At 35.8% G+C, this 13,374-nt stretch overlaps 2 protein-coding genes across 3 annotated transcripts; both read left to right on the top strand.

The window, feature by feature from the left end:
* The first annotated feature begins 12 nt into the window (after window positions 1-12).
* Window positions 13-3,304, top strand: LOC116303804 (DNA-directed RNA polymerase II subunit RPB7). Of its 2 annotated transcripts, XM_089041003.1 has the most exons (9): window positions 13-128; window positions 208-317; window positions 462-558; window positions 807-869; window positions 1,074-1,124; window positions 1,388-1,453; window positions 1,748-1,819; window positions 2,302-2,335; window positions 2,522-3,304. In XM_089041003.1, the coding sequence occupies exons 1-9, from the start codon at window positions 117-119 to the stop codon at window positions 2,533-2,535; spliced, it is 519 nt and encodes a 172-aa protein (XP_088897129.1). In that variant the 5' UTR covers window positions 13-116; the 3' UTR covers window positions 2,536-3,304. The 2 variants fall into 2 exon arrangements, with proteins under 2 accessions (XP_088897129.1, XP_088897130.1); XM_089041004.1 differs by lacking the exon at window positions 2,522-3,304 and having other exon boundaries at window positions 2,302-2,349.
* Window positions 3,305-3,900: 596 nt separating this feature from the next.
* Window positions 3,901-12,810, top strand: LOC116303834 (monocarboxylate transporter 10). Its single transcript, XM_089040994.1, has 5 exons — window positions 3,901-4,270; window positions 5,913-6,107; window positions 10,854-11,467; window positions 11,868-12,237; window positions 12,348-12,810. Exons 2-5 carry the CDS (start codon window positions 5,918-5,920, stop codon window positions 12,560-12,562), a joined length of 1,389 nt encoding a protein of 462 aa, XP_088897120.1. The 5' UTR covers window positions 3,901-4,270; window positions 5,913-5,917; the 3' UTR covers window positions 12,563-12,810.
* The last annotated feature ends 564 nt before the right edge of the window (window positions 12,811-13,374 follow it).

Genomic DNA, 13,374 nt, shown 5'->3' with positions numbered 1-13,374 from the left:
TAATAAACCACAGCATACCCAGCATGACAGTTTCAAAGGGAGCCATCTTGGAAACTCACATGTAAAACTGTTGACAGTCTTTGCTTGAAAAACCGTATTTTTATTTATATTATAATATGTTTTACCATGTAAGTAGATACATTTAATGTATTAAGTATATAGTGTATTGTTTTATGAATATTTTTTGATTTATACTGGTTTTTTTAGATCTCTTTAGAGCACGAAATCCTTCTTCATCCTCGATACTTCGGCCCTAACTTACTTCAAACCGTCAAACAAAAGCTATTTACAGAAGTAGAAGGAACTTGCAGTGGAAAGTAAGCCTTATACACTAACATACTATTGAAATTTAGATAATATTTATTAGGTTATCGTTCCCCAAAGCTCGTTGTGTTATGTTGAAGAACGCATAATTATTATCCATGTACAGTCTGATCATAGTTTTGCTATCTTATTTTTAGATATGGTTTTATTATTGCCGTAACTACGATAGATAATATTGGTGTAGGACATATACAGCCTGGAAGAGGGTTTGTGGTGTATCCAGTCAAATACAAGGTATTTTTCTCATACAAAACTCATACAAGGTATTGTATGTAAGTTTGCAAGCATTCCCAAGAGAGTCAAATATGAACAGAGGCATGGCTGCCATGTTGGCGGTATTAACAATGTAAGCTTAAGAGAAGTCTTCTGTTAAATATATCACTAGCATGGCAGTAATGACATAAAGTGCAAACAAAGAATATAGTGTTCTTAGGAACTGTTTTGAAGTCTTTGAGTTTTGAATTGAAAATTTTGTTTTGCAGGCCATTGTCTTTCGCCCGTTCAAAGGAGAAGTATTAGATGCTGTTATAACCCAAGTTAATAAGGTAACAACAAACACCAAGGTCCAAGAAATATTCATATGTTGTTCACAGAGGAATGTGACACCTCGACCCCCTCGGTGTAAGAACCAGAAAGATTGGACCAAATTCATGCATGCTCTACTTACTTGTAGGCACGACATCTGAACCTTAAAGCTATTGGAGGCTGAATTGTTATCATTAACAATATCTTCCTTATTTTGACAACAGCTTGGACTTTTTACAGAAATTGGACCTTTATCATGCTTTGTATCTAGACATGTGAGTATACCACTGATAAAATGAATAATTATTTGAATATAAGATTACTACATTACTCTACAACCACCATAATACAGAACAGATAATTAGCATTAGTTGAAGCAATTCTTTGCTTGTTACTGAGTGAGTGGGGTCACAGGTTTGCTAGACCTGCCCTTGTTTGGGTTAACGTAATCATGTTATGATATATCTGTACTGTATGTTTTTCCCTGTCATGAAATCTGCTCTGTTTTAATGAGTAGTTTGTTTGCTTTCTGTTTTAGTCTATCCCACCAGACATGGAATTTGACCCTAACTCTAACCCCCCCTGCTATAAAACTAAGGATGAGGTAAGTGAATTCCAATTGGAATCCAGTGGAAAAAGAGCCACTCTATGGAATCCACTGTTAATCCCATTATTTTTATAATTTATTTAAGCGATTTTAATTCCCAACCACCAACATGCAAGTGAAGTGAAGTGCAAGAAGAGCAAGAGATCCAAAATTTGATTTCATACACTTGTTTTAATGTCTCTCTAATCTCTGACTTTAGCTCTAAAGCATGCTTGAAATGAAGCACTGAGAAAGAGTGTTCAAGGGCAACGCTAATGGCTTCCACTGATTGTTTACACTTTTCCATTTCAGGATGTTGTATACCAACAAGATGATGATATCAGACTGCGGATTGTTGGCACAAGAGTAGATGCTAATGATATTGTAAGTATTATATTCATTTATACACAAATTATTGATTCAGAACTAATAGACCTTTTCTGCTTTGGCATAAAGTTTTCCCATTTCAGACCATGTCAGTCCCTTGAATATCATTTCTTTGTTTAACAATTGTGCATGAGAAGACACATGAATATACATACAACTTAAACAAAGAATCTTATTCTCAAGAGAATGACACCTGGTCTGAAATGGAAAAACATTACGTCCAAGCTGAAATAGTCAATATTGCATTACCATTAAATAGTTTAGAAGTCCTTTTATCTTGAGCCCAGGATTTCTCAAACTTGAGAATGAGTCCCATTCTGACTCTGTCGTTACATTTTATCATGATCATTTCATACCCCTGTTACTTCCATTCTCTCCTCTAGTCCCTGTGAGGTTTAAGTTAGATAATGGAACTCCACTGTATATGTGAATAACTTTTCTTATATATGGGATTACATGCAATTTTCATTAATTTTCAGTTTGCCATTGGTTCCCTTATGGATGATTACTTGGGTAAGTTATCTTAGTATAGTGTAAGCATTTATTGTACAGTCGTTAATAACAGATATAAGATTGGGAGAGGGTAGGGTAGAGAAGGGGTACCAAAAGAAGGATGACCCAACATGTTATAAGTGTTGTCGTTGTTTATCAGTTTCTTTTCTGAAATAATAAATAAACTCTCCTATCTTCATTCCACAGGACTGGCGAGCTAGTCATGCTGTGCTCTGGTTTTTGCTCAGATGCATCAAGTAACACTATGTCTTCATGTAGCTGTGCTTTACAATCCACATCTCCATACTCTATCTTGACGTTGCTTAGCAACTGACTACTCATCCCCAGCCCCTCCTCCCAACACATCCAACACAGCAAAACAACTTGACTGAGTCTTGAGAGAAAAGAGTGATTGTCAAATGTCTTTGAAATTACTCTGTATGCTTTGGATAGAAAAAGAAATAATAATCAAGGGAATGACATGATGGTCTGAAATGATTTTCTGAAAAATGATTGACCACCAGAACACTTGCTACTCTTGATGTTTCAAACACTTTGCTGCGATTCCTAGTCAAACACCACCAACTTGACCTTCCGAATTTTGCATTTTTGGCGAATTTCTGCTTGATTGCAATGTATCTAACTTAGATAACTATTTAGTTGACGTCACCTAAAATAGTAAAAGCGTGCCAAATAATGGTCATGCTAATCCGGGGGTAGTTTTACCAGAGAATGAGTGCATAGACATTCATTTGTATCATCGTTTCTCCCCCTGATCTCAGTAGCTGTTTACTTATAGTTTTGAATTTATGTGAGGTCAAGATAGAATAGTAACTAACTTATCTAATTTAGGTGATGTCAACTTTTCAACAGTTTGACTGAATGCTCTCTATATTTACTTAAGTTGGCTTTAGCTATGTATAAATCAGTATGAATTACTTTCAGTAAAGCAACTGACTCAAAAATAAAATTTTGAATTCACCGTGAAAAGCCCAGCTAAATGTTTGAGCTAATTTACTAAATTCAGAAATATCTGAGTATTTTTGAATCGATAAGAGTGAGTTAAAAAAACGCTAAATTCACTCCCAATAACGAGATGACGTTTTACCCCCGACTCTAGACCATAATCCTTTTCACACTGCTTTTGTTCTTTAATTATGACTATTGTTCCTGTGTTCTCTAAGGAATCAAAAATTTTAATATGAAAGAATGTTAAAAACTATTATGGTATAGAGTCGGGAGTAAAACGTCATCTCGCTTCAGGCTTATTATGTTGGACTGCAACTACACCAAGCAAGCGCAAGGCCTATGCACCCAGACAAAATTTCATACAAATTAGCCAATCAGGATTGAGTATTTAAACAACAGAATCTGTACAAATTCTTACATTTTTTTAAAAAAGCATATATTTTACTTTATACGAGTGTGTATAGAGTGCAAACAATATAACCGTGAAACTTTAGTAATACTAAATAGCACAATTTCATGCAAATTCCATTGTTTTCTATTGTTTAGTACTATTTTGTACTATTTAGTAATTAGTCATTCATGGATTAATTGTTTGCACTCTATGATCAGGAGAGAACAAGTAGTGTTTAAAATCTAGAATTCACCAATGCAACTGTCATTTGGCGTCGAAAAATCTGATTTGTGAATTTGATTTCAAATTTGTTTTGGTGGCCTTGGTTGATGTTGTCGCACAGTAATTACTGCTAAAAACCGAAGGTCAAAACGACGAGTCAGTGACGTAGCCTGAATATTAAGATTACTGCGCAGTAAGTCAATATGTCTGAGTGATTGTGTTGATTGTAAATGGTATACCTAGAAAGGACTGCAGAATAATCACTACATATATAGCAAACCTGAGATATTTTACCAGAGGAAGAACCTTATATCCATGATGATAAGGGTCGATCTGTCTTTTATTTCAAAACACGATTATTAAGACTGTTTAAGGTAAGAAAATATATCTGTTTACCCTTCAGATTCTATTGAGTTTTAATTTCCATCTTGCATTAATACGTAAATGTGTGTCTTTATTCTTTTACCAGTTGTAAGTAGATTGCCAATATAAGATAACTGCGATTATGAGGTCGTTAATAGAGTGCACACCATATATCAGTGAAAACCTTTGTAAGGAATCTCACAAATTAGTAAGTTCAGTAGACCTAAACAATTTTGCACAAATGTCGTACAATTTTGTTAGTTAACTTTTCATGGATATCATGGTGTGCAATTCACGCAGTCGGTAGACCTACAAAATGCAGCAAAATGCACTCAATTGATCTTGAAGTCAGTAGACCGTAGGCTTACAATGTTCTCCGACTCGGTGCCACAGGAGATAATTATTCGTACAATATTGAGGTAATATTTATGGCTTGTGTGACAAATACAGCGGTAAAAAAACACAACAAAGACTGTTGTGTGGTAAGTCATATTTCAAACACGCGAGAGAGTTCTTCTTCCGATTTCCAAACGCCGAGTTTTTTTAACTGACTTTGAGGTGTTTGGAAATCGGAGGAAGAACTCTCTCAAGTGTTTCAAATTACTTCTCAAACTGAATATTTCTTGGAGAAAATCAAAGAAAAAGTTTACGAAATTTAATGCAAATTAAGAATACATTTCCAAACCACTGTCACAGTAGTGATGTGCTTTGTTTTCTCCTCATTAAATATGCATGACTTTTAGAGTATACATAGTTTTGATAGCCTATAAATTATTGAATTATTGACCAGTGAACCGATGTATGGAAAATGATGAATGGTAACATTAATTACAATGCAAGGAGTAATCCAGTATTTACACGGAAAAACCACAGCGTCAAGTCTGTTTATTACAGTAAGACTCGCACGTTTATAGACAACATTATAAGGCTGCGTTCATAATGTATGGCGGGGGGGCAAGTGAAATTGAGGGGGGAACGGGAAAATTTTGGTAGGGAAAAGGGGGGATTTGCAAATTTTTATCAGAAAAATGGGGGGGGGGGGGGGGATGCAAAATTGTTGGAAGAAGGTACAAGCCTTGCTTCGGGGGTATCATATTTTTTTGCATGACTTTAAGGGAGGTGTTAAGAATTATTCTGGACATTTCAAATTTTCACCTGCCCCCCCTCCCCCCCCTCTGCCATACATTATGAACGCAGCCTAATTGTCAGTAAGAGTTAAATACTAAAAACCTTCAGACAATGTTAGCAGTAATTTCTAAGTTTTATAGTCACATTATTATTAGTATTCGAAGGCAATACAGCAATTTCAAAAAAGGATGGGGATGGTTTTGTTGTTTGTTACACGTTACATTGATATAAAGCCTGAAATGCACTATGGATGATGTGAATTCAAATAGCAAAAGGTTTTCCAGCATAATTTTCAATGTGCTTACATTATTTACATATAATATAATACATTTCAAGCTTAGTACACAAGATGCAGCATGCAACATGCAAAATAGCCTTTACCAAACTTTTTCAAATAGTGATATATGGATGCATTCTGGGGATAGACTGATCTGTATGGGCTTTTAAAATGCTGATGCAGCTCGCCATGGTCATTTTTTCATATCAACCACCTAAACATGAAAATATTGGCTATTATTATTGCAGGGAAAATGCCAATGTCTTCAAGAATGCTGTGTTCTATCACCACTCGCCCTCCCCACCCAAAAGATGGTCCATGGGCGTGGCTTGTCTTGTCCTACTGTTTTTTTAATGTTTTAGTTGCCGGGGGTATTGCTTTTGGTTATGGAGTCATCCTACCAGTTCTGATGAATGCTCTGCAAGAGAATAGGGAGCGAACAGGTATTTAGAGAAATTAAAATTTAGTTGTAGTTTCTTTTTAATTATCTTCTATTCTTAATTATCTTCTATTATGATTCTTTATTATCCCAGCCCTTTTAGGATGAAAGTATAATGACCCCTCTACCCTGGTGCAAAACCCATGTATATTGTTTATTATTGTTATCATCATCATCATCATTATTATTATTATTATTATTATTGACACTTTATTGAGTTTGAATTTACATTGTAAGCAGCATAGCGAGTTAACTTCTGGGCTATTCTGATCTATATTCTATAATTACAAGTATGAATGTTCAGTATTCCTCTTATAGATAGATAGATAGATAGATAGAGATAGATAGATAGGTAGATAGATAGATAGATAGATAGATAGATAGATAGATAGATAGATAGATAGATAGATAGATAGATAGATAGATAGATAGATAGATAGATAGATAGATAGATAGATAGATAGATAGATAGATAGATAGATAGATAGATAGAGATAGATAGATAGATAGATAGATAGATAGATAGATAGATAGATAGATAGATAGATAGATAGATAGATAGATAGATAGATAGATAGTTAGATTCATGGTGCCCTAATGTAACTTGACACGCTCCCTTTTGTAACATTTGATCCCTTTTGTAACTCATTGCGGTTACAAAAGGGATCGCGATCCCTAATGTAACTTCAAGAGCTCCCTAATGTAACCTGATGTTCCCCAATGTAACCTGACACGTTCCCTAATGTAACGGGAGTATCCCTTTTGTAACTCAAGGCGTTCCCTTATGTAACTCCACATTCGCCTTCAATTTTCTGTCATTTCTTTTTATTTATTTCATATAATAAAGGTGATATGGTAAATCGAGATGCTTTTTGAAGAGTATTACCATGGCTGTTCACCTTCTGAGAAAGGTTTTTGGGGGTAAAAATCGATTATAAAAAGTGTACTAAAACCAGTTACTTCGATAGTTCCCTTATGTAACTTCATATTTGGCTTCAAATTTTTGTCATTCTTCTTTATTCTTTTTAAATAAATAGTGCAATATGGTGGATCAGAATGCTTAGAGAACACCATTATCGTACTGTTTTCTTTTTAGGAAATGTTTTTCCGGGATTAAAATCGATTTAAAAAATAATATTACAACCACTCGCTGTAATAGTTGCCTAATGTAACCTTTTACTAAGTCTTGTGTTGATATGATGTTCTTTGAAACTGATAACAAATATCTTACACTAATTGCCCATGCACAGAGTTTTGACTAAAAACTACAATATTTTTTATCGAAATAAATACAGCCACAAAGTAGTTTGGCCTCTATCGTACTTCTTAACTAAGTTTTACATTACTTTAGAAGTCGTTATTAGTGCTGGTGATACCCAGTGTTCAGTTGTGTTTTGTTTGCTTGACGTTTAATGGTATTTTTACACAGTGCAATGCAACAAACGATTGAAGTAGTGCAAGTAACTTCAGCTATACTTATTATAGTTATGGCCTTTATGTTATCATCAAAATTTCAATGGCGTTTAAGTTGCTGACACACGGTGCAACATTGCACTCATCAGCAAGCAATAAATTTGAATCGGAGTTACATTGGAATAAAATCATGCAACATCGCTTGTGTCAGCCTGCTATGTTAAGATATTTAGTTCGCAGTCATAAATTTGGTGCAAGCTGTTTCGCTTTAAATTTCAAAATGTTGCAGGTAATGTTGCAGACATGTTCACATGATGAAATTTGTAGAGCGCGATTCAACTTCAGATTTGTTGCATGCAACGTTGCGTGCAGCAAGTTTGTGGTAGACACACGCTACGACAGTCCTTTTGCGTGCAATGTTGCATGCAATGTTTCACCGTGTGTCAGCACCATAACTGCCGTGAGTTTGTAAAGCAAGGTTATATAGCAAAATGTGTTAAGATTCAAAACTCACGACTGTGTCAAACATCCTTCGTTTTGTTAGTCATATAAAAGCGATGAGGCTCTTACGTAAATGCGCTAATGCAATAATGAAACGATTTAAACGAATGCAATGCTAAAAATAATGAACTGATGTTACTATTAGAAGTAGCTTTAATTTTTTACAGATTAAAGATTACTAACATATGAAAGCAAAAACGTGCGAATAATGTATCTAAATGCTTACAGATAAAACAAGGGAGAAACGCCGTATTCCCAAAAACAAGGCTCAATTCTACACTCTTACCAACTATCTAACAAGTTGGTGATGCGTATATTCGAATTCTACATCAAAAAGACTAACAAAAAAGTCCCGGAGAAGAAGCTATATTTTCGATATTTTTCGGTGATGTTCCCTTTTGTAACATTTTAATATTGGAGATTAAAAATTCCAAGTCAGCAAAATAGTGAAAGCGACTCAATTGTGTATTAGAATTCACCGAGCTGTTTCTATTCATGGCAAGAGATTAAGTTTCGCGAACAAAATGGAACCTGAAGAAAACTTTATTCCAACTTAACCCTAACTATCCCTTTTGTAACTTGAGCAGCATTTTAAAGGGGTACATATAAAAAATCATAACTTCCTCGAATTACAGTATTTTATCCTCCACTTTTGGTGTAGTGTGCGGAAGAAACCTCTTAACAATTGGTATAAAATCCATTCCTATCCGCAATGTTTGTAAGAAGTTATCATTGTCCGCTTGGAATGGTTAGATTTGCTCAAAACAGCAAGTTTTCGGTTACGCAAATTTTGACAGCTTTGCCCAAGAAAATCCTTCTAACTCAAACAATACTCAATATTTTTGCATAAAATTTTGAGGACATCTAGTACAGTTATCTAGAATGTATGTGCTTGAATTTGGTGGCACTAAATTAAAACGGTGGAAAGATATTGCAGTTTTTCATGAAGATGCACGTTTTTTGATCATTTTGAAATTTCTTCAAACCCTAGGACCTAGTGAAGTTCATACGAACTTACTTGAAATTTTCGTCCCGATTTCCTAATGAAACTTAAATACTGAGTGGATGTTTGGGGGCATCAGTAGACAGTGTTAAGCATGATCTAACCTGAATTCCTATCATATTGGGTTTTTGATCGATTAAGAAACCGCAGAATCCACGACCATGTTCCCTAATGTAACATAGCTAGGTTTGTGAAGTTAGTAAAATTTGAAAACGAAAGCAATGAAAGAGTGACTCCTAGGGAAGAGAAACAGCATCAATATCTGTCAATCCACTGTATTTAGATTGAAATAGCACGTTTTTAAGAGTTCGAAAAATGCTATCTATTATTAGGTTACACTAGGGCCATCCATGAATCTAAAGATAGGTAGATAGATAGATAGATAGATAGATAGATAGATAGATAGATAGATAGATAGATAGATAGATAGATAGATAGATAGATAGATAGATAGATAGATAGATAGATAGATAGATAGATAGATAGATAGATAGATAGATAAACTTTATTAAAAGTGTCAAGTTATTTAGCTAAGATATAAGCTAATTGGGGACACTATAAAAGAACCAAATAAATTAATACAAAAACTAAATAAATAAATAGAAATATACAAATATTTAAGAATATATGTATTCTAAGATATATAAATATGTAAATAGTGATTAACATTAAGTACTATCTAAAATTTTCCCTACCCTACTCATATCCCAAGATCCAAGCTCAACCCCAATTCTCATGTAATTAAAATATAACTTCAGTAGAGAACAGACGATCTCTCGATAGATTTCTGGATGGATAGGATGAAACTGAACAACCAAGTGAACAACATGCTCAACCATAAGTCTCTAGGTTGGGCATGCTATACACTTACAGGATCCATCCAACAATCCCGAGACATCAACTGTTCTTATAGCAGTTCGAAAGGCATTTATGTAAAGATTCTTTCTATTCCTTATTATTACGGCAGTATATACTTCTGGATACCCAGACCTAAGCTTTAAGGTAGTTGGGTGGAAACTGTACCCAACTACCAAGCTGACTAAAACATAAAACCTCCTAAAAATAAAGTTCACTTAAAATAATTTAGAAATTGAAAAAAGACAACGACAACAACTTGAAAAAATAATTACATAGCAAATGTTTGTTATTATTATTCTTATCATTATTATTATTATTATTATTATCATTATTATTATTATTATTATTATTATCATTATTATTATTATTATTATCATTATTATTATCATTATTATTATTATTATTATTGGGCATGGGGCAATACATTGCCGTCAATCAAATAAATCGCTAGAGAACACGCCCACAAACATGAACGTTCATGTCACAGTTCGATATCTACATTCCTTAAGAAGCGATTACACGGAGCAATTTTCTCTGCGGCGTTGCGACACAATTTGCATGGAGCATTGCATCTTGTAACCTACAGCGCAATTCGAAAAATGCTGCGAGACAAGTTGCAGCAATCGTTGCGAGAAAAAAAATTTAGTCCCCATTGCACTGTGTAGACAATCTTGCAACTTGTGTCTCGCGTTATGAGACAAGTTGCAGAGAAAATTGCTTCATGTAATCGTGCTTTAGCGGCGGTTTGATAAAAGTGCAAACAAGAGCAAGCTGGGAGCCTTTTATTCACGTACGTTTCCAACGCTGTTTCCGACGTTTTGCAACAATGACATGGAAACACTTTGATTGACGTTCGACCAAAACCTACTTTTTCGCGATGACAAATTAATTGTACCGATATCGAGTGTGATACTTGGGAAACACTGTAAATGTTATTTGTTTAATTATTGATATCTCTTTTCTTCCATTTCGTAGCTCTTGTGGGATCTCTCGCCTTGGGAGCAGGTCTCTTTCTCTGTGTTGTCACTGCTAAACTCTGCGAAAAATTCAATTGTCGTACCGTCAATCGTGTTGGATTAATATCGTTTGTAATGGGATTCGCACTAAGTTCACTGTGCAACTCCATCTATCCCCTCTACATCACATACAGCTTGCTTAATGGTTTTGCAGGGTCGTGTACTCATACTTCCAATTTTATTTTGGTGAGACAGTACTTCAAGAAACGATATTCCTTGGCTATGGGCATAGTTACAGCAGGGGCAGGAATCGGAATGCTATCGGTTGGTCCTTTGGTGCAGTACTTGACTGACACTCTTGGATGGAAAAACACTTTTCGAGTCTTCGCAGGAATCTTTGGAGCATTCATTCCTTTAACGATTGTTTTAGATCCAAATGTTGAAAGTTGTGAAGAGGTGCCAATTGAAAACGTTATGCAAGAGAATTCTATCGAGAAAGATATTAAGATCAAGCCAAGAAAGATTGTATTGGGATTTTTGGATTTATCAGTGTGGACATTTCCAGAGTTCACGATCTCTGTTGTTGCTATTTTCATTGGTTCTTGGGGTCACTATACAACCTTGATTCACATGGTAAGTGATAATGGTGTACATATTTACGGTGTTCAACTTATCTATAGAGAAAAAATATCGCTCTGGGATCCTCACGAATACCCTACATTTCATATTCTGGCTGCGTTACCAGCGTGGTTGGTCCTTGTAGTGTAGTGGTTAACACATCGGACTAGAATGCCGAAGACGTGGGTTCGAATCCTGCCAAGGGCATTTGATATTTTTCTCTTATTCTCTCTATTTCATTATATACACACCGAACGCATAATTTATTACTACTATACTGTGACGAATTACGATGATTTTGGGATAATGATACTTTAAAAAGAGCTCGAGATGGATGTTGAAGTTGATGTCAGAGATGATACTGCTGACAATGTTGGTCAAAGTTTTTTGATAGCTCATCTTTTCTCATTTTCAGATCAAATACTCAGAAGAGGTGGGAATAAGCCCAACTAAAAGTTCCACCCTTCTCGTCTTCGTTGGCATAGCAACAATCGTCTCACGTCTGGTATCTGGTCGGTTATGTGACGTCAGCTTCATTAAACCAAGATACGTCCACCAAGCAGGAATCATCTTATCAGGAATTTCAACCATTCTCTTAACGTTTGCTGTCAACTACACTCATCTGATATTTTTTTCTGTTTTCTTTGGTATTGCTGATGGAGCATTTCGTCTGACGACAAACATTTTATTCATGAACACTGTTGATATTCCACGCAAACCCTCAGCCTTTGGTCAAGCAAATATGATAACCTCATTTTCTAATGCAGCTGGTCCAGCAATAGCAGGTTAGTTTCTCAAGTGTGGGTTATTGGCCCACTTTATTCTGGGAATGGCCATGGTTTTCTGTTTGTAATTACCATTACAATAGTTAAGTCAAACTTTGTTTTGCTCTCAGGAATGATGGCAGACAAGTCTGGTTCGTATACTTCAGCATTCTACATGGCTGGATCGGTTTCCATTGTTGCAGGCGCCATCTTGTTCCTACATCTGTGCTTCTTCAAAGATCTCACCAACAGACCGCGAGAAGTGGCTCTTCTAGTTCGTGATGAACCAACTTCCATCGAAGCAGGCGAGACATCTCTCGACAAGATGATGACCACGTGCCGATAAAATGGAATTTGCTGCCATGATCCATTATTTTTTTCATGTCAAAGACTGAGTTGTGAGTCTCCCGTATGTCCTTAGCGGTATATAGTGTCTTCCGTGACGCTGAGAATATCAAGCCAGGTGTACTGGTAACATTCTTTGGTATTCCTGTACAGGGATTTATTTTCTCCCTTCACAAAAAGAACTTCAACACCAGTTTTTGTTTATTGTCTTTCTGTTAAATAAAGTGATTAAACAAAACATAATGTTAACTATCTTTTCATTTGTAACTGTCATATCAGTGCTGCTGTTGCGAATATTTACTCTAGGGTCCTTTAACTATTATGGCCTAATATGGTATCAAGTGCTGATCCAGGAGGAGGGTGGAGAATGAGGTGGGAGGGGAAGGGGGAGGGGGAGGGGAAGGGGGAGGGGGAGGGGGAGGGGGAGGGGAGTGAATAGGGTGACATACTCAAATTTCTCAGTATTATACTTAGAAAGCCATCCTTTTCCTCACATTCCTGGTAAAATCTTAGTAATGGTCACATCCACCTTCATTCCTCCTCGAGGGCTGCATAGTCTTCAAATCTTATTTACATATCCATGTGTATTGCGGTCAATCCTTGGAGTGAAACCTTGGATTACAAGATGGATGTTAATCTCCCCCACAGCTGCTTTCAGTGTCGTCACGCAACGCTTAAAGCGGCTGTGGGGGAGACTAGATGGATGTGCGTCACAAATGACATTATGTATTGTGTGACTTTCTTGGCCCTCGTACAGTTTACTCAAGAGGAGAGTAGATTGACATGGAATGGAGTGACAACTGATGTTAACCT

This window comes from Actinia tenebrosa, unplaced genomic scaffold (assembly GCF_029948245.1).
Source record: "Actinia tenebrosa isolate PJP-AT-01 unplaced genomic scaffold, QUT_ActTen_1.0 PGA_scaffold8__29_contigs__length_14323225, whole genome shotgun sequence".
In the NCBI taxonomy this organism is placed as follows: Eukaryota; Metazoa; Cnidaria; class Anthozoa; order Actiniaria; family Actiniidae; genus Actinia; species Actinia tenebrosa.
The sequence above is the reverse complement of the archived record's forward strand: the minus strand, read 5'-3'. Positions and strand labels throughout refer to the sequence as shown.

Coding starts and splice junctions, on each gene's coding strand:
- LOC116303804 (XM_089041003.1), top strand. Junction 559..806: donor TGTATCCAGTCAAATACAAG/GTATTTTTCTCA, acceptor TTTGTTTTGCAG/GCCATTGTCTTTCGCCCGTT. Junction 870..1,073: donor TTATAACCCAAGTTAATAAG/GTAACAACAAAC, acceptor TTTTGACAACAG/CTTGGACTTTTTACAGAAAT.
- LOC116303834 (XM_089040994.1), top strand. CDS start 5,918: ATGCCAATGTCTTCAAGAATGCTGTGTTCTATCACCACTCGCCCTCCC. Junction 6,108..10,853: donor AGAGAATAGGGAGCGAACAG/GTATTTAGAGAA, acceptor TCCATTTCGTAG/CTCTTGTGGGATCTCTCGCC. Junction 11,468..11,867: donor ATACAACCTTGATTCACATG/GTAAGTGATAAT, acceptor TCTCATTTTCAG/ATCAAATACTCAGAAGAGGT.